This window comes from Macaca nemestrina, chromosome 2, assembly GCF_043159975.1.
Source record: "Macaca nemestrina isolate mMacNem1 chromosome 2, mMacNem.hap1, whole genome shotgun sequence".
In the NCBI taxonomy this organism is placed as follows: domain Eukaryota; kingdom Metazoa; phylum Chordata; class Mammalia; order Primates; family Cercopithecidae; genus Macaca; species Macaca nemestrina.
In genome coordinates this window covers 160,508,502-160,535,084 of record NC_092126.1, presented here as the reverse complement: position 1 = coordinate 160,535,084, position 26,583 = coordinate 160,508,502, and the positions used below count along the sequence as shown (strand labels likewise).

General features: G+C 52.0%; 1 protein-coding gene across 1 annotated transcript in view; it reads right to left on the bottom strand.

Annotated features, from left to right (window-relative positions):
* LOC105470270 (adenylate cyclase 5) overlaps positions 1–26,583 on the bottom strand; it is a 165,308-nt gene that overhangs the window by 5,785 nt on the left and 132,940 nt on the right. Inside the window, exons 12-19 of the mRNA XM_071092343.1 lie at positions 26,005–26,092; positions 16,024–16,140; positions 15,092–15,256; positions 12,189–12,364; positions 9,401–9,430; positions 8,171–8,303; positions 3,088–3,351; positions 1,728–1,932 (exon numbers count right to left, since the gene is read on the bottom strand). Coding sequence (XP_070948444.1) covers positions 1,728–1,932; positions 3,088–3,351; positions 8,171–8,303; positions 9,401–9,430; positions 12,189–12,364; positions 15,092–15,256; positions 16,024–16,140; positions 26,005–26,092 — 1,178 coding nt within the window. The remainder of the gene's footprint in view (positions 1–1,727; positions 1,933–3,087; positions 3,352–8,170; positions 8,304–9,400; positions 9,431–12,188; positions 12,365–15,091; positions 15,257–16,023; positions 16,141–26,004; positions 26,093–26,583) is intronic.

The following is a 26,583-nucleotide window of genomic DNA, read 5'->3' as shown; positions in this document are numbered from 1 at the left end:
GAGTGTATGACGTTAATGCAAAAATGTAGGCTGCACATCACTTAAAGCGAACTCCCAGCTGGCTGTCTCGGGGCCTCCAGCAGCCAGTGCAGGATGCAAACCTGGCCAAGCCCACAAAGCACTGTGCCTATGGGATACAGCAAGCCAGCTGGCCCAGGGAAAGCCCGATTCCTGACACTCTGGCTGCAACAAAATGTCTCCTAAGGACACGAATGATCACAATACTGGTTTTTAGTCATCCAATATTTCGGTATAATGTGTTAATTTTGAGAATTGAAATGCCCGTATTTTTATGGGTGATAATTGTGATTTTTAAAACTTTGAAATCTGAATCACTGATGGTTTGAAACATACCCAGGGAGTTGATAATGCATTAAATGGCGAATAGAACAAAGGCCTGCTTGTTCAGAAAGCATTCTTTACCTCCACAGACCTCAGGAGGAGCAACACTCCACTGCGTCAGCTTTCTATTGCAAGACCAACTTGTGCGCCATCAGACTGTACACCCTCGGTAAGATCCATTCTAAGGACAAAAAAACTGCAGAAATGCCTCGAGCTTTGTGGAACGAGTTCAGAGCTGGCATTCCACAGTCATTTTATGGACACAGGAGGGTGGAACACACGGGGCAGTGTGTACCTGGGTTTTCATTGTACCATTTTTTCAACTCTTCTCTAGAGTTGAAACTTGTCAAAATAAAAGGTTAGGGGTAATGAAACAAAACTGACTTAGAAAAAAAAAAAGAAAAATACATATGTTTTTGGTTCAAAGACTTTCTGAGCAAGAATATGGTCATGACTATTTTGAAACTGATTCAGGACCTCTGTCGGACGCCACAGAGGCATTGGCACAGCCCCTCCAGAGCCATCCAACCAAGGCGAGGCACGTGACAAAGAAGGAGCCCAGGCAGATCCAGGGCTCTGACCTATCACAGGCTTCTCACCGTTTCTTTCCCTGGTTTGTGTGGATGAACAGCCGCTGGAAGATTTTGCTCCCCACCTCGACTCAACAATAACCCTACTTGAAACTTGTGTAAAAAGAGCAAAAAGTTACTCTTTAAAAAGTCGGAATAGAATCATTTCACAGTCACTATCACATGATTCTTTGAATGTTTAGTTTTTTCAAACTGTTTCACTTTATTTTGCTAACGATTTTGCAGCTTACATGTTTAATGTTCTAAATTTGCAAATTTAATGACTGGTAACATGTTTATGCATTTTGTATTTAAAATGTATCCAGTATTTGATTTTACTGTTTTCCATTTTTACTGAATGAATGTGGAATACTTTTAAATAAAACAATGCTGTTAGGTCAGTATTACTTGAAATAAATGGGACTGCCATCTGCCCGTGCTGCAACTACCAGAAGGCCCCATGCCCTCGGCACAGAGTACCCCCCACAAAGCCCTTCGAGCAGGCACAGCCTGGGCCCCACCAGGCCATCCCTGCATCTGAGTGAGGTGGGAACTCACCAAGGGGTGTCCTGCCCATGTGGCCCTCATGTCAAAAGGCAGCAGAGGCATCACCAGGCTCTGGGCGGGTTCCACTGTGAGTGACCCATGCCTGCCCCCACCTACTAAGGGCAGGGAACACGCCACATCAGCCTCGGCTGCCCCTGGCCTTCTACCTTGGGACCACAATGGCGGATGCGGGCTGGGGTATGGGGGAGCTCCTGCCAGCCCTCCTCCTGACTGCACCCTGGGCTCAGCACTGCCGGGGGCCCCACTCACCGATCTTCATCTGGAAGTTGTTGAAAGAGTGCTCATTGATGTACTTCATCTGGTCCATCAGCTTCATGGCAAAGTCGGCCAGTGCCTTGATGTGGGTCTTGCCCACCTTGTCGTAGGTGGAGTCGTTGAGGCCGGAGGCAGCCATGTAGGTGCTGCCGATGGTCTTGATCTTCTCCAGCTGCCGGAACCGATCCTCGCTGATGATCTGGATGAAAGAGGCCAAACCTGGGTCACCCTCAACCCTGGGACACCGAGGGCCACAGGGAGGGACAGAGGATGTGCAGGGAAGTGCAGCAGCATGGCCCTTCATGTGTCCCCTCTTCACACAGTGGGCCTGTCTCCACCCTCATCAGTATGATGCTTGCAACGCTCCTGACACAGCCAGGCCCCTCCACACTCTCACCCGCCGGACAGTGCCTCCGGGCTACCTGCCCACCCTCATGCCGAGAGCCCTGAAGACAAGGTCACTAGTCACCTCTGAATCTCTTGTCTCCTCTTCAACAAGCTCACTCCCCCATCCCACCCAGGGAAACCTCCATTTGTCCAGCAGGACACGCTTTCCCTACCCCCTGGCCCCAGCCCTCCTAGAAGCCTTCCCAGACTCAATTCAGCCAAATCCCATCACTCCACTGCCCCAGGAGTCTCGCAGGCTGTTCCCAACACTGCCTGGCCCAGCTCCATCGTCTTGCTCCTCTCTGCGCCCTGTGTCCAGGCCATGCCAGCCCGCTGGGGTGGCCCCTCTGACACCGATGACTCAGGAGCTCCCGGGGGCGAGACTGCGCTACAGGGCTCCGCATCCCCAGTTCCTCCACACGCCGGGTGCTCAACAGAGGTATGAGAAGGAAATGAAGGAATGCCTCAATTTGGCCTCCGCTGCTCAGGGCCTCGCATCTTTGTCCTGCCTCCTCCCTTAGCCGAGGGACTCCTCCTACCTTTGGTTCTCTCAAAGCCCTGGGTCCTGACACTGAGTTGTCCCAGGCCCTGGGGCCCCGTGCCCCCTTGATGGCGTGAGAGGAATGGCAGTCAGCGAGCCAGTCAGGCAGCCGCCAAAGGCTAAGTTCAAATAGTGTGGGCTGAAACCCCAGCTCTGCCACTTACTGGCAGTGACCTTAGGCCAGACACTTGAAGTCTGTCGGCCTCAGTTTCCTCATCTGTCACATGATGATGAGACAGGCCATGTGTCCAAGGTGCCCATTGCAGCACCTGGGGACATAGTCAGGTTCCTGCTGGTAGAGCTCTCATCATCACTGTTTATGTCAGGATGGTAGAAGGGGACGCCAGGTCTCTTTACATCCCTCCCACACCAGGGACCTGTAGGCCCCTCCCAGGAACACAGCCTGACCCAGGCCCCACTGTGCACCTCATCAAAGTCAGCGATGATCTCATTGAGTAGCCGCAGGCACTCGACACCCTCGTTGTTGGCCTCCAGCTCAACGTAGAACTCGGAGAAGTTGGCGATGGAGGCGAACATGACCGCCACGCACTCACAGGACTGATAGTAGAGCTCATCGTTGCGCCGCTCGCGGGCCAGGAAGTGAGCGGCCACATCCTTGGGCAGGATGTTGTGCAGCAGCCGCCGGTTGTAGGCCTGCAGCTCCTCCATCTCCTCCTTCTCCTCTGTGGCCTGGGAGAAAAAGACTGCAAGTCACCCAGATGCCAGCGCGAGCCCAGGTGTTGGCCCCTCCACCTCCTCCTCTCCATGGCCTGGAGAAAAAGCGCCAGTCACGCAAATGCCAACTCGTGCCCAGGATGTTGGCAAGTACCGCTGTCTCTCCTCCTCCCTCTGCTGTTTCCACTTCCAGGTTTTCTCCAAAGAGCAGGACTTCGACAATCAGAAAAGACATTTCTGAGCATTGAACTCTCTCTGCCGGCCTCTCTGGGGGTGCTGAGCCTGCAGGGGGGAGCCCCGAGCAGGAACAGGCCTGGAGGCGAGGCTGCAAGGATCCTGTCTGCCAAATGCCAGAACCAGGCTGGAGGGGAAAAGAATCCAAAACACAGCCCACACAGCCCTCCAGCTCCGCGGTGCTCCTCCACTGTTCATTACCTTAATTGATGGACCTGTGGGGGAGAACAGCCCAAAGCCCTGCCCAGTGTCCCTGCCTCCCAGGAGGGCAGACTTGCCCCAGAGCCAAGTGCAGCCAGGAGGAGCAAGTGCCATGAGGGACCCCCTGGGATGAGGATGGGACATCACCAGTGACTTTAGTTTACCCCCCAGTTTGGGTCCTGGGTCTGTGCAGTGGGATTTTGTGGTCACCCACCCTCCAGGTTAAAGGATAGTGCAGATCCCTTGCGTCAAGAAGCCAGTAGTGCCCTACACGGTGCTGAAGGGAAGAGGTGTCACACACTGAGGTGTGGCAAGGAACCATCTAACAAGAGTCTTCACGAGACACTGCATTGTAGTGGTCAGCTGGCTTCCTCACCCGTGGGGGCAGATAACATGGCCCCCTTTAACTGGGAGAGACCGTGTTGGCAAAACCAACCAGGAGAAGATCATTAATTAGCAGAGCCACTTTGAAAAGTCTGGCTGGCCCACTTGGGCTTTTCCTAACTAAATGAAGACACCTTTCTGCTCGGCTGCAAGTAGAATCTACAGCAGGACCAGGACTGACTCTCAGGACCTTGGCTGTCCCTGTGGGTGGTGGCTGTCCATGGGGAAGGAGCTGGCGTCCCTTTCCAAGGCTTCAGGACCTGGGTCCAGCAGGAAGGAAGAGCTCCCAGGGCAGAAGATCCAGGACCCCAAGGCTCAACGGCCAGCTCTGCCCCTAAGGTGAATGGGCTCCTGACTGTGCTGCCTATGGCCTGGTGGCCTCTGGAGTCCCTGGGAATGTGGCTGTGAGGACAGGGATCAGCCCGAGGGGTCCTGGATGCTAAAGGGCCCCGCCTTCCACCACCACCCACAGAGGTGCGGGGAGTCAGCTTGTCTGTGCTATCTTCTTGCCCAGTCTTCCTGCCCAGGTAACCTAAGCTCCTGGGAGGCAGAAATGCCCCTCCCCAAGAATAAGGCTACCTGTGTCTGGCTCTGAAACAGCTGTGCCCATGGGAGAAGGCTGGGGGTGGGGGCCATTCCTGTGCTTCTTCTCACGGGCTGTCCCATGGAGGAGCCCGGCAGTCAGTTATTTGCCTCTGAAAATGCACCACACTAGACAGTCCTGCTCCTACCTCTGCTGAGACACATGCCTGGGGGCCCAGGGATGCCAGGAGCACTGCAGCTCCTTTGATGCACCCTGTAGGTGGCAGACAGCATCAGCCCAAAGTGTCAGACAGAATGGAGGTGGAGGCTGGGGGCAGGGCTGCTAGAGCAGGCTCCTGCTGGGGGCAAAGTCAATCCCCAGGGCCAGGCCAGTTGCTATGGCCACCTCTGCAAACTCCACCTCAGCACAGGTGGGCACCTGCCAATGGAGCCAACTACTTCTGGGGCTGGGCCCTGGCAGGGCAGAAAGGTTCAGGGGGCTACAGCCTCTTGGTGGCCCCACTAAGGTCAATGCTGGAGGAAGGGACAAGAGCAGGCTCTCCTGAGAACTCAGACCCTGCAGTTAGGCCAGGAGGGGGCCAGGTGGGGACCTGGCAGGTCAGAGCGTATTCCTTGTGCAGGTGCTTCAAGAATGCTGAGGAGTCCACCTACCAGCCAACTGTACAGGGGCTGCTGGAGCCAGTCTGGGGGTGGGGCAGGGACTATCACTCACCCATCCCAAGGGCCTGCTTTCTGGCGTTTCTTTATTTGTATTTATGTGCTGTTGGCTCCCTCTCCCAAAATCCCAGGGGAAGAATGGGAGAATGAGGGACCTGCTGGAAAACTTCAGGGAGAGAGGTTGCCACAGGCTGGCAGGTAGACACAGGCTCACTCACACATTCCTACACACACACACACGCACACACACTCATGTGCCTGTGTGTACACACAGACGGGGAGAGGGTGGTGGGGGTCACGACTGAGCAAATAAACACATATATGAAAGATAATGGGAGGGGACTTTCTCATTGCCAGAAATGACATTGCAAGCATGGAAAAGGGAAGGCTGGGAAGAAGCCTGAGGTATTGGATTAAAATGGGAGATAGTGGTATGAACTCAGGATTATTAAAAGAAGATCTATACAGACGGATACTGAAGTAGTACAGATACATATGTACACATGCTTCCACGTATGTTTCCACACTTACATATCTTTCTTAGCGTTGTCCATGGAGAGGACCTACAAGCGCGAGCACACCAAGCACTCAGACCTTGGTTTCTAAACACCACTCTCTACTATAAAGAATGAGGGAGGGCTCTTTGAAGAAATCAGATTCCTGGGCTGCAGCAGGGAAAGCACAAGATTACCCTGAGATCGCTTGTGTTACAAAGTCAGGAAAAGCTCAAAGCGTGATGGAGACCTGTCAGATAACACAGACAACAACTTGAAATGCACATGGGCCAAACCTAGGACAATTTGAGTATTAAAATAGTGAAGGTTGCAGATGATAACCCACTGGATTACACGGGAATCTGTGAGTCTAGGCTGAGGTAGAGAAGTGAATAAATAAGCAAATCAATGGAGGAGGAGGGACAGCTCTTCTGTGTAGTAGAATGCCAACCAGCAAGTCCAGAAGGAATGGCGGACACTGGGCATTGCTATCGGGCATTTCCACCGCAGGCACTGAGACAAGCAGGAGCCACCATGGATGCAAAGGTTGCTGGGCAGAGATTTGCTGAGGATCAGAAAATTACTGGAATATCAGACTCTCTTTCCATAAAGTGCTAGTCAAATACAAAGGGGGAAAGGGGGACTTGACAGTGGAGAAATCTGGTGATGCCGGCTGAGCAGGCATCAGGGCTGACATCAACAGTGGTGGGATGGGTCAGCGCGGTAGAGTCTCTCAGTGTGAGGCATCGAGGGGTGCCTGGCTCCATTTCTGTGTGCTTCCTCCAGGAAGGGCTCAGCCTGAGTCTGGACATGGGTCTGAAGGTCCCAGAATAACAAGTTCTTTAAGATTGGCAAGGACTGTGAGACGAGGAGAGACTGAGGATCTGCTGCAGACCCGAACAGCTCGATGCAGAGGGCCCATGCACAGGATCCTGGACCAGCATCAGGACAGGTGGCAACACTAAGTGGGGCCTGCCGCACCCCTGGTAATTGCCTAGGTGGGGAGGGTGTGCAGGGATGACGCAGGGAGTGTCCTTGTTTTTGCAAGGTAGACATGGGAGTATTTAGGGGTGATGAGGCATCATGTCAGAAAGTACATATGGCAGGGGGTGATAGAGCAAATGCAGAAAAATGCGAGCCTCCTGAAAATGTTCCCAAAGAAGAGGCGATTGAGGGAGAAGGCAGAGGCCTGACAAGGGGGGAGGCTCACACAGGATCTTCCCCAGGGTGCCCCAGCCCAGGGCTTCCCAAGGGCATTCTGCACAGAACCCTTCTGGGATTCTCCCTGGTTCCCCCAAACTCGGGGGATCCCCCCAACTACAGACCTCCATGCTAAGTTCCAGCCAGAACCCATGCAAAATACTCAGCAGAAGGGACAACCATTTGCCCCCATTCTCACTCAGCATCCAATAAAAAGCGGGGCCTCCTGCTCCAGCCCAAAGACTTCCATTCTGACGCCTCTAACAAGTCTGGGATAGAGGAGGCCAAGGAGAGCTGTGGGTGAGCTCAAGTGGTCTGGAGATAGGGGCTGGGCCAGAAGAGGTAGAGACCAGGCCAGGCTAAGCTCTGCACAGGGCTGGGCTGGAATAAAAGGTGTGAGGCAGCCCACAGGAAGACAGGGCTTTCTCCTGCTGAGCGTTCTTGGGCACTCCCTCTTGGCCCTTCCGAGATGCTCCAGCAGGTAACCTGGCCCACGGGCACCCCTTCCTCCAGGGAGACAAGGCACAGGGCACGGGGCATGCATCCTGGAGAGCCATGTTGGCTGGAATGCACGCAGCATGGTCAACAGTCTTTGCTCCTTCAGTCCATCCCCTCTGGAGGAGTCTTCGACCCAGCTCTGGCCAGGTCAAGCCCTGCTGAGCAGCCTTTGGTACCAGCTCCCTACCCTGGCCACACTCCTTCCCTACTCCTCCACTCACCTCTTGCCACTCTTCCTTCCCCCACCGTCCATTGCTGCCCCCACCACAAAGGACCTGCCCGCACCTCCCCTCTGTCCCTGCGTGGCAGCACACAAAGTAAGTGCCCCGCCAGTATTTGCTGACTTCAAAGCATGCCTCCTGGGCCCATCAGAGTCCCAGCACTGTCAGCATGGGTTTGTCTGCATACAGTAAGTCCCAGGGTTTTGCCCCTTGGCTCCAGAGAGCAGGGAGCAGACCCACGGGGACATGGGGCATCAAGTGGCTTCGATGGGGCCTGAGCAGGACAGCTTGTCAGTGTAAAACAAAGGCCCAGCTTGGCGTGGCCCAGGACACGAGCCTGTTGTCTCTGTCACCTGCTCCCAAATGCCTCCCCTCCCCAGGTCCAGCCCCAGGTCCACCCACCTGCAGTTTCCAGAGGAAGTCGAGGCGGGCAGTGGACTCCACCTGCTGGGCGTGCAGGTACAGGGCCAGCACAAAGACTGAGATGATGATGGGCGTCACCACCTTCAATGCCACCTTGGTTGCGTGCTCAGGGCTGTGGGTAGGAGGTGGGCAGGCCTGAGACCGCCCTGGCTCCTCACAGCGGGCTCTGAGGACCCCCCACCCCCACCCACTGCTGTCCTGTTTTTCTTCCTCCCACTATACCTTCCCCTGTTCCTTATCCCCCTGCTCAAACTTTGCCTCACACGTGCCTCCTCCAGGAAGCCTTCCTGGCTGGCGGCCCCATCTCAGACCCTGCTTGCACCTGCAGCTCAGGCAGCCATTACTCCTCTCCTGACGCCTCATAATCCCCCGTCACTTGGGAGCTCCCCTCTTGTCAGATCAGGGAATGTTGGACAAGACAGGGGCAGTGGGTGCAGTACAAGGGGGCCAGGCAGGCCATGCTGACCCTGTCACTGGACAACCTTGGGCAAGTGTCTTAATCTCTCTGAACTTTAGTTTGCTTATCTGTGTACAACAGGATAACAATACCCACATTTCAAGATGGTAGTAAGGATTAAAGAGATATTATAAACAAAATGCTTAGTGCAGCATCTGATAAACAGTAGGTCCTCCAAAACTAGTAGCATTATTGTCTAATTCTATTTTTGTTACTAATAGATACTCTTAACGAAAGCGGCCATTCCAAACCCTATGTCTCGTGCCAGCCAAGAGCTCAAGCCCTGGAAGGCTGCACAGAGGCTCCAGTCACCACCTCCCCCCTTGCCCAGGCAGCAGCCTTCAATGCAGGGACGGGTCCCACAAGCGCTGCAGCCCTCGCCTTTATTCCTCAACTCCAGAGGGAAATTGGGTACCAGCTTCCATTCTCCTGGGTCTGGGGTTCTCACAGGCTCCTGGGGAAGGGCTTGAGGCTAAATGCTTTAAAATGAGGCCTATGGAATGATCTGAAGCCGGTGATCCCAACCACAGAGCCTACAGATCACCTTGGCAGGTATCATGAAAGTGACCAGGGCCTCTGCCCCTCAGGATGTCTTGCTGCCCCAGGAGGAACCAGCCTCCCTGTTCCTGCTGGCCTCCTCCTTCATTACCCACCTTGCCACCAAGGCCCCTCCCACCTGGGCACCAGCTGCCTTCCCTGTCTGTTCTCTGCTGAGGGCAGGGAGCGGCCCTATCTGAGGAGCATCAACTCACCACTGGGAGGTCCCGTTGTTGAAGAAGTCTCTGTGAAGAGAGTTGGGGAAGACTGGTCAGGGCCACCCTTCGGCATAAGGCGGCCTCCACTCCCGCTCGGCCTCCACTCCCGCTCGGCCCCCACGCCCTGCTCGGCTGTCCCCACCACTGCTGCTCCTGGCTCCCCAGCCCCAACCCCTCCATATTCAAGGACACTTTCAGGATGGGAGGTGGTAGAAAACGCAGCCCCAACTAGCACTGGATACTCATGACCACAAACCACCCAGCTCTTACCTGAAACCCTGCCTTCCCTGACCCAGCCCATCTGCCTGGGTGGAGGCCTGCCTGCCTCTCCCTCTCCCAGGCCTCTGCTGCCATCCAGAGGGAGTGGAGGAGATCCCACAGCTGCACTGCTTGGTGTGGCAGCCGCTGGCCACGTGCAGCTGATGAGACTTAACACGGGGCTGGTGCAAGTTAAAATGTGCTGTACGTGTAAAACATACACCAGGTTTTGAATAATTAGTGTAAAAAAATGTAAGATATTTCATTAAAAATTTTATACTGATTATATCTTAAAATGATATTCTGGCTATATAGTACTCATTAAATAAAAGTCAAATTATACTTTTTGCCTTTTTAATATGGCTATAAGAAAATTTTAAATTACATAAGTGGTTTTTTTTTTTTTTTTTTTTTTTTTTTTGGAGACAGAGTCTTGCTCTATCTTCCAGGCTGGAGTGCAGTGGTGCAGTCTTGGCTCACTGTAACTGCCACCTCCTGAGTTCAAGCTATTCTTGTGCCTCAGTCTCCCAAGTAGCTGGGATCACAGGCACATGCCACCACGCTTGACTAATTTTTATATTTCTAGTAGACACAGGATTTTGTTGGCCAGGCTGGACTCAACTGATCCGCCCACCTCAGCCTCCCGAAGTGCTGGGATTACAGGCGTGAGCTACCGCACCCGGCCCACTTTTTATCTATTGGAAAATGTTGCCTTAGAGCCAAACCACGGTCTCCCAATCCAGAAATAACCTTTACTGTCTGCTGCCAGCTTCAGCACCTGAAGAGGAGATGCTGGGGACGGGGAAGGAGCAGTAAGAGGAGGGCAACATTCCCTGCTCCAGTCCCGACCCATGGGGAGAAAGTTCCTGGACCCTTTCTTCCTCCTCAAAGGACTGCAGCCTGTCCCATGGTCGACTGCCCCACGTCTTTGTGGTCATCTGCCCACGGCCCCTACACAACCACCAAGAAGTTCTTCCTTGAATATGACTTAAACCCTTCATTAGAGCTCCACTTTCTCAGGCAACACCACCTTCCCGAGAGAGAAACATTCCTGAGTTTTCTGTGTATCCACATTGTACCTCCACTGCCTAGGCCAGCGGCTGGCACATAGCAGGCCCTTAATAAATATTTTTGAATGAATGAATGGGTGAACAAAAGAACGGATGGGTGAATCCCTTCCTCTAACTCAAAAAAGGTACAGTTTGCTACATTTTTTCAGGGGACACAGAACTGTCACTTTTTTTTTTTTTTTTTTTTTGCACTTCTTGGTGTGTGTGTAGGGAGTGGTGATGCATAGAAAAGAGTATGATGAATCAGGCACTTTAAATACATCTTACTACTATAGGCATTGATAATCTACAGGTCACATTTGCCAAGCTTCCAAATTAACTTGCTTCGGGGAGGTCTTGTGATTTACACCAATATCCTGTCCCTGAGTGAAGAATCTTATCTGAGCTCCTCAAATTGCTGATGTACTGATTAATGCATAACCTATTGATATAAAAAAATGCTGATTCATTTCTGAATCATGAATTTGTACTGATTGCTGGCATGTAGACATTTTAGTCTGTATGTTGTGATCTGTAGCCAGTGATTGTAACCCTCCAATGACAAAGGACAACTCTGGTCTGAGGAGTCCCCTTCCCTTCTACTTTCTTACGAAAGCATTCCCGAAGCTTCTGGAACACACCCAACTTGGTGTGTGTATCTTCCTGGCCAATCCTCACATTCGGCTTCCATCAAAACTTAATCAAATTATTTCTGCCTCAACCACCTTCATTTAGGTTGACAATATTCCCATTTTACAAGGAAAAGGTTATGAGGTTCAGAGGAATGACCAATGTGTCTGATGCTGAGATTCTAACCCAATTTCACCCGAAGCCTGAGGTCTTTCCCCTCATGGAGCCACCTCCCTTGGAAATCTGACATCTGTCACTACATGGCCATGCTGACTATGGGGCCAGACAGCCGTGGGCCCCACCTTCACGCCCACTACTTCTAGGACGTGGGACCTAACCTCTGCCACCACAGCCAGGAGCCTTTCGGTAGTGCACAGATGCCCCGCCTTATGTGGTGGGTCTGCCTATTTGGCTGGGTTGCTGGAGGATGAAGAGGAACAGCAGATATCCAGGCACCTGCCTTGAGGTGGGACACAGAGCCTGTGAACAACAAAGCTTGTCCCTCTGCTCCCACACACCTTACTGCCTGGCTCTGCTGGACCGTGACTCCTCTGAGCCTGGGGCAGCTGGACTGAGCTGAAAGCAGCCCACTGGAGGCTGCCCTGGCAAGGGAGGAGCAAATCAGAGAAAGAAACACAATGGGGCCTGGTGACCTGAGGCCACTCCAACTACTGGGGACGGGAAGGAAGGAAAGAAACAAGGCCGTTTCGCCAGATGTCAGGGCTGGGGAGGAACAAGACACTCTCCTCACAAGTTCCCCGTGGTGCCGGAACCCTAAACCTCCTGCTCTTGCCACCTCCGTGCAATGTCCCGTGCCCCATGGGGAGCGTGAGGAAGGTGTCCCGTACATGGCATTGGCGGTGACCAGCAGGTCGGCATTGTCGAAGAGCGTGACACCCGGCACCTCCACGATGAGCACGTAGATGAGCTCGATGGCCAGCATGAGCGCCAGCTTCCCGATGCAGTTGATCTGCAGGAACACGGAGCAGGCCAGCAGGCTGAGCAGCACGCTGTAGGTGAAGTACTGCGGGCAGAGGGCAGTGGCATCAGCTCCCCAGGCCCTGCCCGCCCCCTGGCCCCGTGCATCCTCCAGTCTGAGCTGGCTCAAGTGAGGCCTGGGCTGGGCATGTTTCTGCTGATGTAAATTTCCCAACAGGTGTGATGTAAGGCGAAGGGCCCTGGTTAGGAACCAGGAGATGGGCTCCAGCTGGAGTCTGGCCATTGCCTGCAGGACAGCCCCACATTACAGCTACACTGCAGGCCCAGGCTGCCCTGGGTTTCAGCCGTGATCCAGGCTGGGCTTTGTGTGCCTCGGGCTGTGTGCTCAGCCCCTCTGAGCCTCAGTGTCCCCTCTGCAAGACTTCCTATCTCACGGCTTGCTGTGATGAACACAAGCAAGGAAGCCCTCGCTGCACTGTCCGGCACCCTCAATAACCGTGGGGAGCCCCTCATCTGCAGCTTTGAACCACAAAGCTCCAAAAGCTGAATGTGTTTTCATGACTCCTGCAGGGGCCACGCCTGAACGGAGCTGCTCTGGTGACAAGAGCTGACCTCACTGCTGGGACGCTAGTTATCTTTATCATGTCTCCTGTGACATGCAGACATGCTACTACTGTGGAAATATGACCACTTCATGATCAGACTCCACTGGGGGTGGGAGGCAACCTTTTAAAATCTGAAAAATTCTGAAGTCCAAACAATATGGGGCCCCAAAGGTTTCAGAGGAGGGATCATGCCCTGTGCTGTTCCCTCTGGGGAAGCCCCTTCTGGTCTCTGAGCCTCCGTTTCCTTCTTAGACAACTGAGGGGCTGAACCAGGTAATCTTGGAGGTCCCCATCTGCTGCTGTCCCTTGATGCACATCAACCTCGGTTATTGTTGTTATTATTTTTAATTTAGCACCATTGTTTCTGAGTCAGGCCTCCAGACATTTAGTCTTCGCACACAGCCTCGGCCCTGGGCTGCAGCAGCCCCCAGGGCAGACCCTCAGCCTCCCCAGGCCTTCTAGAGCCAAGGAAAGACTGCCCAGGGCCCCTGGGTGATTGGTTGCTGGGGGAAGCCTCCCATCACCACTGGGAACAGGAGCAGAAGAGGGAACGAGGAGGGCAGCCTAGAGGAGTAAGCTCAGAGCCCCAGGGCCCCGGTCTTTGAGAGGAGGGATGGGAGCTCCAAGAGCCAGCCTGGATTCCCATTCAGACCCTGGCCCAGATAACCAGGAGGCCAACACTGGATGCTGGGGACTCCCCCGGGCCTGGTCTGTAAGGAGTTGCTGAATCAGGAGAAACCTTTGAAGGGGGTGGTCAGCTGGTGGGGGCTGAAGGCTGGCACCAAGCCTCTCCCACAAATGAGGAGCCAGAATCTGCCCACTGCCACCCTCTCCCCCCGGCCTTAGCCTCACCAGGGGAACCACCACCAAGGGGCAAGTACGAGACTGAAAATAGCCTCTGCTCCTCACATACAGCCCTCAGAAAGTTGAAGTGCTCCTGTGGGCTCTCAGCCAGATGTGAGAGGCAGCGGAGGCTAGGGAGGCGAGGCTGGGGAGGGGAGGCTGGGTGCAACATGGCTGCCTGGAAGAGACAGAGAGCTTGCCACCAGCCCGGGGGGGGGGGGGGGGGCGGGGGCGGGGCAGGGGTGGGGCTGCACCTGCCTAGGTGAGCAGGGGCCAAGCCCTGGTCCTCCCTGGGCCTTCCCTGCCCTATCTGTACAACTGAGAGCCAGATCCCAGGCTGGGAGGGAGGCCCACACTGGCAGCCCACAGCACCCCTCAGCTGCAGTCACAGGCCCTTTGGGAGCTGGATGAAAACATGAACCTCTCTCCAGAAAAAGGCAAACTGCCCCCATCTTACTGGCTTCATGTGTGCACCCATAGGGAGCTGGGGGTATGAGACGGGGGAGGCTGGAAGCCCGGCCCAACTGCTGACTAGCGAACTGCTCCCTGGCAAATGCAGCACCGTGAATGAAGCACCTTGCACGCCACAGGTGCTTAATATATGCTGCTCTCCGAATAAGGATACGTGGCATTATTTTTAAACCCAAATGCCTGTGGGCACAAAATTTCTTTTTGAGGTGATAAAAGTATTCTAAAATTAGATGATGATGATGGTTGTACACATTGGTGAACACACGAAAAGCTACTGAACTGTGCACTTTGAACAGGTGAGGTTTATAGTAGTGCTGGTTTGGGATTGGGTTGCTTTGCTCCCCTCTCTCCTCTCTGACCCTAACAGCTGGGGCTTAGGTGGGTTCTCCTGAGGTGGGGTAGGGTCTGCTAGAGAAGCGGAGGGTCCAGAAAGTTTTGCCCTCGGATCAGGAGCACGAACTCTGTCTGGAGCCGGACAAGTTGAATGACAGCTCCAGCTTTGTTGAGTCCTGGCTGTGTGACCTGGGTAAATTACTTAGCCTCTCTGTGTCTCAGGTTCTTCGCCTCTACAAAGGAGATAATATAACACTTAAGTCATAGGCTGTTGGGAGGATTTCATTAGTAAGTGTGTATAGAGCCCTTAGCCACAGTCCCTGGTAAGCACTATAGAAACAACAGCTACACCACTGTCATCGTCATCGTCATATGGAGGAGGCTCCCCTTGTTCCCAGTGTCTGGCATGTAGGAGTGAGAGACATTGGGGTAAGCGGGTCTGTAGAAGACAGTGAGCTGGTGAGACCCTGTCCTTCAGACTGTCCTGAGCAGCTGAAGGGACAGTGGGGGAGGGCAAGGGACTCTTCACCACTCCCTTCCAGCCCATGCGCACCCAGTACCTCGGGGAAGTTGCAGTTGGGCCAGGGGCTGCCACAGAAGCCCTGCTCATCGCCCAGGCTGTAGTTGGCGGCCGACTCCACCACATGACATGCGTTGACCTGGCTTGCGCTGATGTTGTGCTCCTGTGCCAAGCAGCCCAGCAGGTCCTTGGAGTTGCACGTGAACTGGGGGCAGGGAGGAGGGTGGTGAGGGGAGGGTAAGCTGCTGGGGGACAGGCAGGGCAAGCCCAGCCGCAGGCTCCCACCCGTCCTCCGCCTCAGGTGCAGTATGACACTGATGGGGACAAAATCTGAAAGAGGCTGAGGAACGGGCAAGGTTTGCCCAGCTGCCCTGGCTGGAGGGGGTGTGGCTAGCGTGCCCTGCCAAGGAGGGGCTCTTAAGCATGCCTTGGGGACATTCCCTAAACTCTTCCTGGCCCCACCAGGCTTGAGAATGAAGAGCTAAGAACTTCACTTAGTGGGAGAGTAGCCAAGCATAGTGGCTCATGCCTATAATCCCAGCATTTTGAGAGGCCAAGGCCAGCGGATCACTTGAGCCCAGGAGTTTGAGACCAGTCTGGGCCTGGCAACATGGGGAAACCCCATCTCTAAAAAAAAAAAAAAAAAAATTAGCTGGGCATGGTGGTGGTGTACACCCGTAGTCTCAGCTACTTGGGAGGCTGAGGCAGGAGAATGGCGTAAACCCGGGAGGCGGAGCTTGCAGTGAGCTGAGATCCGGCCACTGCACCCCAGCCTGGGCGACAGAGCAAGACTCTGTCTCAAAAAAAAAAAAAAAAGAACCTACATGAGGCACATTGAGTCAAAGCTTATCCCAGACCCAGGAGCCACACAAATAAGAAAGTCTCTCCTAGCCCTGCCGGGCAGGTACATGGCTCCAATGGGTTTGATCCAATCGGGCTGTGGAGGTGCTGGGAGATCGTGCAGCCACCCACCATGTTGACAAAAGCTGCCAGGAACACCAGGGTGATGGTGAACACCCCAACCAGGGTGCTGTTCATCTTGGACCGCACGATCTTCCTGGAGAGAGTCTGCAGCGGGGAGGGGAAGAGCTAGGGTGGGGGTGGGGGGGAGAGAGGGAGGGAGGGAGAGACGGAATAGCATTCAGCAAGGACTCCACAAATGGCCCCGGGAGTGTAGTGGACCTACCTGTGTCTCTCCCCAGCATGACCCCCGGGCCTTCCTGGTGGCCCTCCCAGCCTGCAAGTCTCCAGCCTTGAACTGCTGCACCATTGCTTCCAGGTCAACAGCAGGGCAGATTCTGCAGCTGACCAGGAGCGGGACTATGTGGGGAACCCAGGTGAGAGAGGCAGGATGAGAGGAAAGATGGTATCTTGACCCAACAGAGAAATCAATAAAAAAGCACATTGGCCCGCTGTGTGCCATCAGGGAGGGACGGTGGGTGGCAGCTGAGGAGTCGTGGAGGGCTCAGAATGTTCCCCGGAGGGTTGAGAAGGCTTCTGGGAGGGAGTGGGCAGTGGTAGGTTTAAGGATTTGGAGAGGATTAGGCCTCACTCAGGAGGAGGAACTGAGCAGCAAGGAGCAGGAGGGAGGTGGATGTGGCCCTGAGCACTGAGTGAGCTCTGTCCTTAGCACAAAGCTCCATGGACCTGCCATTTCCCTCACCCTCTCCTCCTCTGTATTCTTCCACTAGACAAACCATGTCTACTCAAAGACCACCTGCAGCTTTGGTAATTAAATGATTGGGCTCCTAAGTCCCATTTCTGCCACCAAATCTGATGCAGCTGGCCTTGTAAATGATGTCCCCCTCATCTCCCACGCAACCTAGGCTGGAAAAAGAACCTGATGGACAGAGAAGCAAAACAGTGGATCCATGATGCCCCACCCCTACCTGCCCCAACCCTTCCTGCTGAGGTCTATCTGCTACAGACATCTAGGTGTCCATAAAACCCCCCAAGGGCAGACAGGGTGGTTGAAAAAGCACTGAACCAGGAGTCGGGAAGCCTGGGCTTGGCTTGGTTTTTCCTTTCTGTTCCTGAGCAAGCCACATCCCATCTCTGAAGTCTCCTATTTGTAGGGCTCTTGGGACCTTTGGGCACCCCCAGCTTTTGTGGTGAGTGAAGCAGGCAAAGGTCTCTACCCCAATCATGGGCCATGAGCATCCCTGAAAATTCTTGCTGAAAGTGCCAGACCACAAGGCTTCTCCATCCCCTGATACTGAGAGTGTCTGTAGTTGGCCACACTGACAGCTAAATAGGTCATGGGGCTGTAGCATCACTACCATGTGACCACTCATTCCCAGTGGGGAGGGGAACTGGCTTGTGTGCTGCAGTATTTGCTGCCAACTCAAAAAGGTGTCGGGCCCTTGATCCAGTGTTCTTCAGCTGCAACCCAAACCCACTACGTGTGCAGCATCCACGAGGGCCCATCACATGGGACTTCAGTGGCAAAGGGACTTCAAACACAAATATGCTGACATTCATGCTGCTGACTGTAACATGAGTAATAAAGTTTTTCTCTCTGACCCAGGAGTCTCGTGTCTTCTGCCAGCCTCTATGGAACAGCAACCAGCAAACTCATTAGCTTGTAAGTAGGGTAAAATCACACCTTACACCCTTCAGAATTCTAGACAAAAAGTCAGGTCCCTGCTCATCCCCGGGTCTTGGGCTTGGAGCTGGCTGTGTGCATAGGGAGGGTGTATATCTTTCTGACCCCAGAATCCTCCTCCACCCTTCCAGCAAAGCCATTTCCTATCAGCAGAGGGAAAGAGGGGACCACAAAGACGGATAGATCACAGGAAGAACTGCTGCCATGGCAGAGGTCTGGCAGTCTCGCATAGGCTACAGGCTGAAAGATGAAGGCCTGGGACTCCATCTCCCCAGCAGGAGAGCCTCCCAGGTATGCTCCTATACTACCAAGCCTGTGGCACATGTTCTGAGCAAACACTGGGATAATAAAAGAGACCCTCTGGGATAATAAAAGAGACCCTCTGACCAAACCATCTTATGTGGTAGAAGGAAAGTTAAGTGTGATCTGAAGAGCATAAGCTTGTATTAAAATCTTGCTTAATAGACATAGAAATGAATCAAATAGATTAAGGGTCCAGAAACAAATCCTTCCATTTATGGCCCAATGATTTTGACAAGCGTTCCAAGACAACGGTGAAAGGACAGTCTTTTCAACAAATGGTGCTGAGACACACGGATATCCACAGGCAAAAAAAATGAAGTTGGGTCCCTACTGCACCCTATACAAAAATTAACTCAAAATGGACCAGAAAACGTAAATGTAAAAGCCAAAACTGACAGAACTCTTATGGGAAAACATACAAGTAGATCTTTGTGACTTTGGATCAGGCAACGGTTTCTTAGAGGTGACACCAAAGGCACCAATCAAAAAAGAAAAAATAGATAAATTGGACTTTATTAAAATTAATTATTTTTGTCCTTCAACTAACACCATCAGGAAAGTTTAAAAAAAAAAACAAAAAACAAAAAGTATTGGTGAGGATGCAGAGAAGCTGGAATCCTTGTGCATTGCTGGTGGGAATGTAAAATGAGGCAGCCACTGAGGAAAACAGTAGGGCATCTCCTCAAAAAAATCAAGCATAGAATTATTATATGATCCAGTAATTCCACTTCTGGGTATATGCCCCAAAGAATTTGAAACAGGGACTTGTACAGATACTTGTACACCCTTGTTCACAGCTGTATTCTTCCTAATAGCCTGAAAGTGGAAACAATTTAATCGTCCATCAATTGATGAATAAACAAAATGTGATATATCCATACACGGGAATATTTTTCAGGCATAAAGAGAGTAAAGTGCGTTACATGCTACAACATGGATAAGCCTTAAAACTAATATGCTAAGTGCATGAAACCAGTCTCACAGGGCCATGTGAGATTCCCTTCATGTGAGATGTCCAGAACATGCGAATCATAGAAACAAAGTAGATGAGTGGTTGCCGAGGGCTGTGGTGATCAGGGAGGGAGGAGTGACTGCTAATGGGTCGGGGGGTTTCTTCTGGGGATGACAACAACGTTCTGGAATTAGCATCAATAGTTGAATAACTTTGTGAATATACTAAAAACTAGTGTATTAAAAGTTCATTCACCTGTATAAAGGTGAATTTTATGGTATGCAAATTATGTCTCAATGAAGCTCTTATTTTAAAAAATCTTGCTCAGCCTCTTACTGGTTGTGTGATCCTACACTCTGAGCTTCAGTCTCCTTACTGGGAAATTGGGAATAGCTCTCTCCCAGAGTGGCTATCAAGACTTAGCAAAGTGATGCATTTGAAAGTGCTCTGTAAGCTGTTAAACGCAACAGAAAAGTGAGTTAATATTTGCATTTTAAAGAGCTATATTGCCGATAAGAATGAAAGTCCTTATTTCCCATGTAAAGGAATTTTTGGTTTCACAGCTGGGTAAAGTGTTTTGGCACTAGCATGAGGGATCTTACTCTGAAATGGTATGACAGATGGTTTCAAATCGCTGGCTGCTGAAAACTTTGTCATTCTATCTCCATCCCCTTTCCCCACCCCCACCCCAACTCCTATTTGCCCTACGTTGTTTAAACTGCTGAGTTCTGATCACCCCATCCACTGATTGAGAGGCTTCCTTCATCATTTTGCAACCACCAATGTAATGACTGATAGAGGCAAAGGTTACTAATGCATGCTAAAACTTTCTTAACAAAAGGTGGTCGGGGAATAGGGTATGCACATTAGCTTCCTGGTGAATATGGGACCAGGAGCCCCACCAGGACCATCCAGAGGCCAGGAGAAGAACTGCAGGCTTAAAAAAAAAAATCAACGTTAGATATGGCTCTACCAGCTAATGAATGACTGCCTGTGCACTGGTTTGCTTGCTACAAGTCAACTTCCCTCCACACTCTTTTTTTTTTTTTTTTTTTTTGAGACAGAGTCTCCCTCTGTTGCCCAGGCTGGAGTGCAGTGGCACAATCTCTGCTCACTGCAAGCTCCGCCTCCCGGGTTCACGCCATTCTCCCGCCTCAGCCTCCAGAGTGGCTGGGACCACAGGCGCCTGCCACCACGCCCGGCTAATTTTGTTTTTGTATTTTTAGTAGAGACAGGGTTTCACCGTGTTAGCCAGGTGAAACCAGGATGGTCACAGTCTCCTGACCTCGTGATCCGCCCACCTTGGACTCTCAAAGTGCTGGGATTACAGGCGTGAGCCACCGCGCCGGGTCACCCTCTACACTCTTTAAAAAGACTTTCTCTTGACTTTAAAACCTCAGTAGGAACTCAGGAATTGCTGCTTTTTTGAAGTCTCCAGAAGATTTGACATCCTGTCTTGATATCAGTTTATAGAGTGTCTCATTTCCTATAATTAGAGAGTTCATCTCTATGTCAACCCTAAATCCAGATTTTACCTCAGTGTGGATCTTAAAACTCTTGGCTGGGTGCAGTGGCTCATGCCTGTAATCCCAGCACTTTGGGAGGCTGAGGCGGGTGGATCACAAGGTCGGGAGATCGAGACCATCCTGGCTAACATGGTGAAACCCTGTCTCTACTAAAAATACAAAAAATTAGCCAGGCATTGTGGCAGGCACCTGTAGTCCCAGCTACTTGGGAGGCTGAGGCAGAAGAATGGCATGAACCCGGGAGGTGGAGCTGGCAGTGAACCGAGATCATGCCACTGCACTCCAACCTGGGCGACAGAACAAGACTCCGTCTCAAAACAACAACAACAACAACAACAACAACAACAACAACAACAACAACAAAACTCTTTGCCAGGGGCAGAGTCTCTTTCCAGGGCTACACCACAACTGCAGTCAGATTGTGGAGAGGATTTTCCAGCAGGATAACTGTCTGTACCAGCCAATCACTTAATGCCTGCTCACAATCAGAGCCCAGAAAAAGAACTCATGTTCAAAAAAGAAGTTAAGAACCAGTACATTCCCAATCTGATTAATTCAAATCAATTCAACATGAAAAACAGGAGTGGGAACATAGTTAATAAACCATGATTGGGGTAAGGAACAGTTTGATCCTGGCCTCTTTGAATGTCTCCAGGCACGTTGAAGACTTCCCTGGGCCCCTGTCTGTGATGCGGGGCTAGGGTATTGCAAAGATAAAAGGAGGGGATGAAATTGGATGGCAAAAAAGTTTAAGAATACAGCCTCTTTGACAAGGAGCTAATAAAAGAAGCAGTAGCTCCTACTTCAGAAAAAGAAAAAAAAGGTAAGAAAACCACAGAGGTCAAACCTGGCAAGTAGAAGGGGTCTACCCAGTGCTCTCATCACTTGGCCTTTCAGGAGTCAACTGGACATATTAGCAGAGGCAGTGTCCTGGAGGGGAGGCTCATGGGCTCTGAATTAAGAGCCACCTGGTTTTAAATCCTAGCAATAACCACTTCCTAACTATAGGATCTAGAAAAAGCTGTCTAACCTCTCTGGGCTTCCGTTTCCTCATCTGCAAAGTAGATTCAATAAAAGCCACCTTTGAGGCTCAGGAAACACAGCTTAAAGTAGCATAGCTTGGATGTGGATCCTGGGCTGTCCTGTCTTGAAAAACACAGGGGGAACCTACGATATGCCTCCTGGAACGAAGACCTCTCCATCTCCTAAATGAATGATGTGTGTGATGAGATGTGAATGGTGAGAGGAATGTGCCCCCTGAGCATGCAGGCAGAAAGGTGAACATGGGAATCCTAAAATCCTCACAGGATAGAAGGCACCTAGGAGGGGAGGGGTACTGGTTGCACAGTTAGACCCTATTTTAGAAATTGTGGACCAGGACTTGAGTTGGAGTGGTAGAAAGGAGAACCAGCAAGGTGGGCTTAGCTACACACAGGCTGCAGGGAGAGGAGAAGAGGCTCTGTCGGTGACTGCAGAGCAGACAGGGCCCACAGGAGGCTCTGGTCACAGATCCCAGGTGCTCATATGATCAGGTCCAGGGGATCAGTACGAGGTAGACCAAGAGCAAGCCATCAGGCTGGGGGATAAGAGAGATTCTCTCTCTCACACACACACACACACACACACACACACACACACACACACACACACACACAGAGCTACACAGCTGAGTTCCCCCACAGGGCCTATCTGTACCTAAGTATTTGGAGCTGGCTAAAGAGGGAAGGGGCTGCACTTAGGAGCCATGAGCAAACTCCCTATCCCTGGAGGTGATCAAGCAAAGCAGAGGCTGGCGCACCCCTTGCAGGGTTATCACTGGGAAATCCAGCCTCAGGTGGGTGGCTGGGCTCTCTCACTGCATGGGCCCCTTCCAACCTGAGATCCTCTGAGTTGTGGACAACGTGTGATGGTGAGCAGGGCTTTAACATGGTTTTCTCTAGGAAAAGCAGTTCTGGGGCCCAGGTCAGCACAGATGCCAAGGGAAGGAGGGGGGGTTTGTGCAGATGTGCAGACTTGCCCTCTAAGACAGCATCTCCAGAAGGAAGCACTCGGGGGGACGGTCCCCAAGGCAAGGCATCTGAGGGGCAGTGGGGGCTCTGCAAGGCAGCTGAGGCTCAGGAGTGAAACCAGGACTTGAGGACACGATGAAGACCAAGGCACCAAGTTAGCCCCACTGAGAAATCCAGGGGAGTGTGTGAGCTGCACTGAGCTGTGTCTGGAAAAGACTGAACAGGCCCAAGATAAAAAGGCCACCAGAGCACTTAGTAAGAAGGCAAAACCCAACCCAGAAAGGACCAGGGAAAACTGCTCCCCAACAGCCAGAGAAGACAATTCACTCAGCCGACACTTTCTCATATTTCTGTCTTTGAAAAGGTTAAAATATGGACAGTTTAAGGAAGTTAGTCCACGTTGTTCTGGGAAAATGAAAAAGTAAATGAAATAGAGAAAGAGACTGACACTACCTGGCTTGGGGGTAATTTAGGAACTGTCGCATCTCTTTGCAAAGCCACTCCCTGTGACTTCTGAGAGACTGAGAAAATGAGAAAAAGTTTCTGAGTTCTGGTAAAACCACAAATGTTTTTCAAAAAGAAAACAGAAGAACCCTAAACACTGCAGGCTAGTCAGCTTCATGTCAGCACCTGCAAAGGTGAGAAAATGAACTTCATGCGGTCAACCCACTTGTGCCACGGTGCTCAGTGACAGGCTGACATCTGCATCAGGGAAGAAGGGGTACTGTTCCCTGCCACGCACATGGCAGGAGGTAGAGCCAGGTAGAATCTCCTTTCATGTCTTCACCTGCAAGCTGTTTAACCCACAACACGAAAGAGGGAAGAAGAAGAAGAATTCAATGGAAAGAAGTTCATATTACAAATGACTTTTCAAATTGGGCTCTGCGTTCCAGAAAGTGGATAAACCCTGAGAAAATGGCTAATCAGGCCACGAGAGAAGGAGGCGGCAGGGATAGGAGCTGAGGGTGGGTGCTGGAGTCTATTTAATGGGTCGACCACCAGCCCAGAGCGGCAGGTTCCAGGCTTCATAAGCCACTCAAGTTCTTTAATGAAGCCTTCTATCTGTAAGATGGAAAAAGCAGGCTACCTAGCTGGATGGTATGGGACTGGGGGGACGGTGTTTGTGTGGCCTGGGGATGGAGGGTGAGTATTCCATCTACCAGCCCCCTCCCCCACCCCAAGGAAACTGAGGCCTCCACAGAACAGAGGCAGCAAAAATCACTGGGCTAGACAAAAGAACTGAGAACATGCTCAGTGAATTTGGCATTGATAACAAAATAGGCAAATTCAACAAAAGAAGGCAGGATGATTTTCATAACTCAACTTGAACTGTGGGGAAAAACCTCATGAGACCAACAATGGCCAGTGAAGGTGGCTGCAGGCAGGAAAATGGGCCCATCCTTCCCCTCCTCCACAACTGACTGCAAATCAGGAAACTCAAACGGAATGAAATCAGTAGAGCTCAGGTTCACCTAAGTCCCTAACAGAAAAGGAAGGAAATTTAGGTTCAAGCTTAAAAAATGGCAGACTATGCACAGCTTTGATTCTGATTTGAATGGGCTAATTAAGTGCCTGAAACAAACAAACAAAGAATGACTTTGCCTCAGTTCCTTACTTAAAAAGAAATGTTCTCTTTGGGGTTCAGCAAAATAACTTTTAACTATGGTGTACTTTTTTTGTAGGTGGCTGTGACTTTTCATTGTGGCAATATTTATACAACACAGAATCTGACATTTTAACCATTGGTAAGTGTACCATTCAGTGGCATTAATCACACTCATGTTGTGCAACCAATATTGCTATCAATTTCCAAAACCCTCTCATCACCCCAAACAGAAGCTCTGACCCCATTAAGCAATGATGCCTGCCAGCCACTGGGAATCTCTAGTCTGCTTTCTGTGTCTATGAATTTGCCTGTTCTAGGCATTTCATATAAATGGAATCAGATGACACGTGTGACCTTTTGTGTCTGGCTTCTTTCACTCATTGTCATGTTTTCAAGGTCCTTCTATGTGGTAGCATGAAACGGCGCTGCATTCCTCTTCGTGGTGGAATAACATTCCACTGCAGTACACGGCGCATTTTGTTTATTCATCTGTTAATGGATGCCTGGGTTGTTTCCACTTTGTGGCTATTGAGAAAATACCGTGTCCTTTCACAGCCACGGGATGAAGAAGTGGAACTGTCCACTCTGGATAAAGCAGGCTAGGGGGGCCTTGACAACTGCAAGACCAAAAGGCAGGAGTGGCTGAACATGGGGCAGGAGGGAGGAGGATGTGGCCTTGAGGAGGGAGGGTCAGTGGAGAGGCAGGGAACCAGCTAATGTTAAGCCCTACGATGCAGCCTATCAGATGCTACAATACCAGCAACTGACGGAGCACGCGGCTCAGCGTGGTGTGCTTCTCAGACGTGCCCGATGGCTCTGGCTGACCCTGCCCTCTCTGGCTGTCCACCTCTGCACCTGGCAGGGGAGGTGAACCACAGAAGGTGATTCCTAAGGTCCCTTCCAGTTCTGACAATCAGTCCAACAAGACCTTGACCACGATGTGACTATACAGTTAACAGACTAATAACGGCCCTCTCTGGAGGGTGGAGAGAGAAAGGGGACTTTGGAGGGGATGAAGGTCCAGTTCCTCCAGAAGGAAGACATGGTGCTCACTGCAGAGGAGGGAGTTATGGCAAGGCTGCACCTGAGTGCCCCACTGCCCACCCCAGAGGCTTGGCTCCCAGTGAGTGTCAGGGAGGAGTCGGAGAGGCTCAGCAGATGTGGGAGAGGCAGATCTGCCCCAGGGATGAGTGCTTCCTGGGGGCCAGCCTGGTGCGTCAGGGAATTCTGAAACCACTGGTGAAGAAACTGAGGGAAAGGCCTGATGGGCACGGCAAACAGGAACATAAGTGGTTTCTACCACAGACCAGAATGACCCGGAGCCAGGTCACATTGAGGGACACAGCCTGGACAGGGGACACAGCACGCCTAAGAGATATGGGAGAAAAACTCAGAACAAGAGCCACATTTCTGCCGCCAACACCAGCCGGCTGTGTGGCCCGCTTGGAAACACCGAATCACTCTGGGGCCACACTCCTCACCTATGTGCTAGGTGGCTCAAGACCTATAATCTCTGAGGTCCCCTCCAGGGAAAATTCCAGAGCACATGGGAGCACCAAAGTGTGTGTCGAGAGAGACCTCCCCCACGCCCATTCTCTCAGCAAATATTCACCGGCCACTGCTCTGTGCCAGGCTTGGTGCTAGGCGCCCTTCCTTCCTTGTGCATAACATGAACAGGCGCAGTAGCCACAGCATCTTCTGGTTGCAGAGATTTGCCAAGGGCAAGTTAAAGCAGCCAGTGAAGAACAGGTTCCCACGGACCATTTGCCCACCTCCAGGTGAGCTTGCTGCCAATGCCAATGGAGAGGTGTGGCTGGCAGCAGGCACTCTCCCACCCCTGCCAAGCACAATACTTGGGCCCCTTCACATTTCAGGCCCCTGCGTAGGGCCCCTACCAGGGCTGAGACAAGCGGGAAGAAGGTGGCTGCAACCCAGCTGTCAGCTACACTCACCTTTACGCAGGAGTAGATCACAGACACAAACACCACCAAGGTCAGCAGCAGGGAACAGGTCAGGTAGAAGCTGAGCATGAATACAGAGCTGGAGGGAGAGAGGAGGGGAGGGAGAAGCCAGGCTCAGGTGGCAGGGCTGCAGCTTCTGGGGGGCCTGCCTGACAAGCAGGCCACAGGTCCCCCGTGCCCATCCTCACAGCTTCAGAGGGCCTGGGCTCTGAAATCCGGAGAGGGAACCTGAAGTTGCTCCATCTCCCCTAATCCACTGCCCAGCCTTTTGCACTGACTGCCTGAGCCGGGCTTACCCAGCCTTGCAGGTGGATTCTGGAGCCCTCCCCATAAGGGTATGGTTCCCTCCCCTTCCGGTGGGGACAGCAGCCCACAGGAAGCTGAATGGAGAACCAGGTGACACCTGATAGGTATTTTGCCTAGTTATCAGCTATTCACTGATGTGCTTCATTTAGCTTGGAAGAACCACCTGGTGATTCCCTCCAAGTCGTCACTCACGGCTCCATAAACAACTGTGAAGGCTGAAAGCTGATTGGATCAGTGGCCTTCGTTTCTAGAAATGCCTTTGTC